This window comes from Neomonachus schauinslandi, chromosome X (assembly GCF_002201575.2).
Source record: "Neomonachus schauinslandi chromosome X, ASM220157v2, whole genome shotgun sequence".
Lineage (NCBI taxonomy): Eukaryota > Metazoa > Chordata > Mammalia > Carnivora > Phocidae > Neomonachus > Neomonachus schauinslandi.
In genome coordinates, this window is record NC_058419.1 from 119,823,552 (window position 1) to 119,828,735 (window position 5,184).

The 5,184-nt window shown below is 54.4% G+C and overlaps 1 protein-coding gene across 1 annotated transcript in view; it reads left to right on the top strand.

The window, feature by feature from the left end:
• The window catches only part of PLCXD1 (phosphatidylinositol specific phospholipase C X domain containing 1), a 27,392-nt gene that overhangs the window by 3,664 nt on the left and 18,544 nt on the right, over window positions 1-5,184 (top strand). Inside the window, exon 3 of the mRNA XM_021690253.1 lies at window positions 4,550-4,686. Within this exon, the coding sequence (XP_021545928.1) occupies window positions 4,550-4,686 (137 nt within the window). The remainder of the gene's footprint in view (window positions 1-4,549; window positions 4,687-5,184) is intronic.

Here is a 5,184-nt window from a genome sequence, read left to right on the forward strand (position 1 = left end):
GATGTGTGCACGGACACGCACACGCATGCACGCAATACAGGCACAGAAGCGTGCACACGTAATATGTGCATGCAGGCACATGCATGCATACAGCACAGGCACGTATACAGGCACATGTGTAGGCACACATGCACATATATGTGCACACGTGTAAGCACAGACGCACACGTGTACACACAATAATGCACACATACAGGAACGTGTATACACACGCACACACGTGTACACACACATGCGCCACACACGTGTTTTCCCTTTTCCATCTCCTTTACTCTAATGCAGCCCGGCAGGCATCTGCACACCCCAGGGGAGTGTGGCTTCGTGGCAGCATAGGGATTTGGGGTGAAGCTCCCCTGCAAGTCTGTCCCTCCGTGTAGGGAACCCGCTGGCTTCTCATGGCTGTAGTCACCACTCCCCGTCACCTGTGTGCTGAGCGTCTTCTGTGCTTGGAGCCTGGAGAGTCCAAAGTGGGTCTGCCCCACAAGGAGATCACGCTGAACACTTTGGGGACTCTGATCCAATGACCTGGCAGCCCTGAGTCAGGCCTGCTGGGCTCCGTCTGGGCCCCTGGGACTCCGGTGGCCCCGGGAGCAGTGGCCACGGCTCTGCACCGATGAGCATGTGGGCATTGCCCGTCTTGCGTGTCTGCAGTAAAGAAGCATATAGTGGGTCCCACCATGTGTCTCCACGTCCACACACATGTGGTATCTGGAATCCCTCCCGCAAAAAATAGGCAGATTTCTCACCTGGATAGGTTTTTGTAGTTTTTTATATTTATCCATATTTTCATGTGCACTTATGCTTTTCTTTGGGAATTTTATGACTTCTTCTTTTTTTTAAAGATTTATTTATTTGAGAGAAAGTGCAAGTGGAGGTGGGGAGAGGCAGAGGGAGAGAATCCCAAGCAAAGCACAGAGCCCAACATGGGGCCCAATCTCAGGACCCTGAGGTCACGATCTGAGCCCAAAGCCAAGAGTATGACCCTTAACCGACTGACCACCCAGGTAACCAACCCAAGGAATTTTATAACTTCTTAAAAAACATTTAAACCCTTGATACATACGCAGTTTATCTTGATGGGGCAGGACCCAGTCTGTGTATTTCCCACACGGCTGTCCACTGTTCTGTCAGCTGGACTCCCACCGTGTCCAGAGACCCATGGCTTGAATGACCTCATGGACGAGAGAGCCCCTGGGGGTCAGGCTGTGTCCCTGCTGAGCCTGAGGGGCAACAGCACAAACCCAGGTGTAGGCACTGGCCAGTGCCCCCCAAATTCATGTCCGCCTCCACCCACAACCCTTGGAAGGGGGCCTTTTGTGGAAATAGGGTCTTTGCAGATGTGAAGTGAAGGATCTGAGACGAGCTCATCCTGGGTCAGGATGGCCCTAAATCCAAGGACAGGTGTCCTTACAAGAGACAGAAGAGGAGACACAGACCCAGAAGAGAAGCCACATGAAGACAGAGGCAGAGACGGGAGGGATGTGGCCACAAGCCCAGGGACGCCTGGAGCCCCAGAAGCTGGAAGAGGCAGAAAGGACCCTCCCCTGGAGCCTCTGGAGGGAGCTTGGCCCTGCCCCGCCTGGATCTCAGCGGCCTTGCCCCGCCTTGATCTCAGTGGTCCTGTCCCGCCTGGATCTTAGACTTCCAGCCTCCAGAGTTGGGATACATCTAATTTCTGTTCTTTGAAGCCTCCCAGTTTGTGGTACTTTGTTGAAGGAGCCACAGAAAACTCATGTACCCGATAGATAATAATTGCAGAAAAATGTGAACATCTAGGTAAGTTAAAAAAAATTTTTTAAATCCTCTATTGACATATATTTACCTGTATTTTAAAATTATATATTTTAATATACATAACATACGGGTCCATTTATATATGGGGATGATCCATTTTTATATATAAAGATAGATACTATGAACAGAGAACAAGATCGAACCATACAATTTTTCCATCTGCTTTTTTGCTCAGCATAGTATTGCCCGCATTTCCGACGTGGGCAAATACGGAGTTGTACTGACTGTGTGCACTCTGCTCACATTTGTATGTGAGCATATGTCACGGAGACTGTCCCGTGTGTGGCGACCAGCAGTCCCCACCGTGGGCAGCTTCGCCGGAAACGTGCAGGGGGCGTGCCTTGCTCGCCCACCATCGCTCTTTCAGCTGAGTCCCGGACTCTCTGAGGCTACCGTGCCGAGTCTCTCCCGCTGGTCGGGCCCGTGCAGCCACCTCTCCGCCCCTGGCCTCCTCGTGTCCGGAGCCCCCGGCCTCACCAGCATGTTCAGGGACAGATACATCCCTGCACATACTCCCTGGTGACCTGAGTCCCTAGGGTTTCCCCTTTGCCCGGGGGCAAAGGTGGGGGGCATGTTTTCTGTGGGTCTCTAAGTACTCTGTGTGCAGTCGGGATGAGGTTTTCGGGTGGGCGTCCTGGGGATCAGCAGAGAGTCGTTCTGGGAGGTGAGGAGGGACACAGAGGTATGCCCGTCCCGGGGGCTCCATCCCCTCTGTGCCCCTTGGATGCAGGTGGCCTCCGCGGAGGGTGTGGCCAAGTAGCTCCCTTAGACGGCAGATGTGGGGAGGGACGCAGCAGTGTGTGGTCGGGGACACCCCGGCACCACTGGGGAAAGAGCCCCTGGTCCTGAAGTCACCACCGTCTGGGTGGCTGTGAGAGTGTCCTGGGGCTCCTTTAACGAAGGACCACAGCCTGTGGCTTCCATACCACACACAGGGACATCTCACAGCTCTGGGCCCAGAAGTCTGCACAGGTCTGACCTCTAAGAGCCTGAACGGCTAGCTCCTTCTTTTTTTTTTTTTTTTAATTTTATTTACTGGGGCGCCTGGGAGGCTCAGTCGTTAAGCGTCTGCCTTCGGCTCAGGTCGTGGTCCCGGGGTCCTGGGATCGAGCCCCACGTCGGGCTCCCTGCTCCACGGGGAGCCTACTTCTCCCTCTCCTGCTCCCCCTGCTTGTGTTCCCTCTCTCGCTGTGTCTCTCTGTCAAATAAATAAATAAAATCTTTAAAAAAAAAAAGATGCCCAGCGACTGAGCCCCCCAGGGCGCCCCAGGCCAGCTCCTCTGGAGGTTCCCCGGGAGAATCTGTTTCTCTGCCGTGTCCAGCTTCAAGGGGCCCCTTCCTCCACGTTGAAGCCCGCAACATGCCTTCTGCCCACCTCCCTGAGTCTGACCCCGTCTCCCTCTTAAGGTCCCTCGAGACTGGGTCAGGCCACCGGATCATCCAAGAAACTCTCCCGTCGTGACACCCATTACTGACCTGCAAATTCCCTTCTGCCGCATGGGATGATACCTGCGCAGGCCCCGGGGGATTTGGGGGGACCATCTTGGAGGGTCACGTTCTGCCCGCCATGTGGGCGTTCGGACAAGCATGTCTTGGGGACATCTTCAGGACGTTAGTTAGCTGAGCACAGGGACTTCCCACAGCATCTCATACTGTGTTATTTGTAACTTTTAAGTTTCTACGTAAAAGAAAAGTCAATTTTTTTAAAGATTTATTAATTTATTTTGGAGAGAAAAAGAGGGTCAGAGTGAGGGGAGGGGCAGAAGGAGAGAGAGAGAGAATCCCCAAGCAGACTCTCTGCTGAGTGTGGAGCCCCACGCAGGGCTCGATCCCGCGACCCTGAGATCATGACCTGGGCCACATTCAAGAGTCGGACACTCAACCGACTGAGCCACGTGGGCGCCCCAAGGAAAAGTGAATTTTTCTTTATGGGGTCAGATCTGTCTGTCGTTTCGATCATAGCTTTTGCGTTGGGGATCATGCTCAGAGAGACGTACCCATATGTTCCAACAGAACTGTATGGTTTCATCGTGCGTGAAGATCTGTGAACAGTCTGGGATACACTGGACGGGACATAGGACACAGGAATCTCACCTGATTTCCACTGTTAGCCACGTGCCGGGTGGACCCTTTTGTCCCCTGACCGGGATGCTTCCTTATAGTACCTGAAATTGGTAGAATTGTGTCCGTCTCTGAACGCAGTGTTGCGATCCGTTGATGAGTGGACTCTGCAACAGCGTGTGTCTGACTGATATGGCACGTTTATTTATTTATATGGCACGTCCCTATACAACACATGTGCATTAGCCCCTCATAGTAGAAGTCCCCCTTTCTCACTCTTCTTTTCAGAGGTTTCTGGGAAACCTTAACGTTTTTTGGTGTGGATGCGTCTGGGGGTGCCTCGCCCAGTCCAGGAGCATGTCCCGGGGTGTGTGGGGTGAGAGTGAACTTTGCATAGGGCCGTCCCCACAGTGACCTCTGGTTTTCCCCACCAGGGACATGCCTAGGGTCACTTGGCTTCTCCTCTGTGTCTGTGTCTCCTCTTCTGTCCCCTATAAGGACACCTGTCATGGGATTTAGGGCCCCCTGGTCCTGGATGACTCTCCATGCACTCAGCTGCTGGCAGCAGGTTCCGGGGGGTTGTGCGTTTTGGGCGACGACCCACGCCTGGTGCTGTGTGTGTTCTCCATGTGAGCTCGGAGCACGCAGCGCAGGAAGAGGCTCCTGGAAAAACGTCCCCCGCGTTTGCTTGCAGGAAGCCACGACACCATGACCTACTGCTTGAACAAGAAATCGCCCATCTCCCAGACCCAGTCCCGGCTGCTGCAGCTTCTGGGCAAGGTCCTGCCATGTGTGACCCGTCCCGTGGTGCTCAGGTGGTCCATTACCCAGGTACGGGTCAGCAGCGGGGGTGACCAGTGTCATCCGGCTGGGGAGGCGCCCTGATCCCTGTGTGTCAGGGAGTGGAATGGAAAACAGGCCCCAGACCAACCCACCGGACATACATGACCGCCCACTGCCCAGTTGTGAAGACGAGGGGCTCTGCAGTTTGGAGGCAGATGGGGCGGGAGGCCAGTGTCTTCAGCCTCCAGGTTACATTTAAGAGCCCGTCAGTCCTGGGAAAACACCCCCGAGCTGTGCAACTGTCCAGACATCTGTTTGGAGATTTACACGCCTGTGAAAAAGATGGGAGAGAACCACAGTGACCGGGTTCTGCAGGGAATACACAGGGAAAGGCAGGGAGGGGGTGTGTGCAGGGAAATGCAGGGAGGGTGTGTGTGCAGGGAAAGGCAGGGAGGGGGTGTGTGCAGGGAAAGGCAGGGAGGGCTGTATGCAGGGAAATGCAGGGAGGGGGTGTGTGCAGGGAGGGGTGTGTAGGGGAAAGGCAGG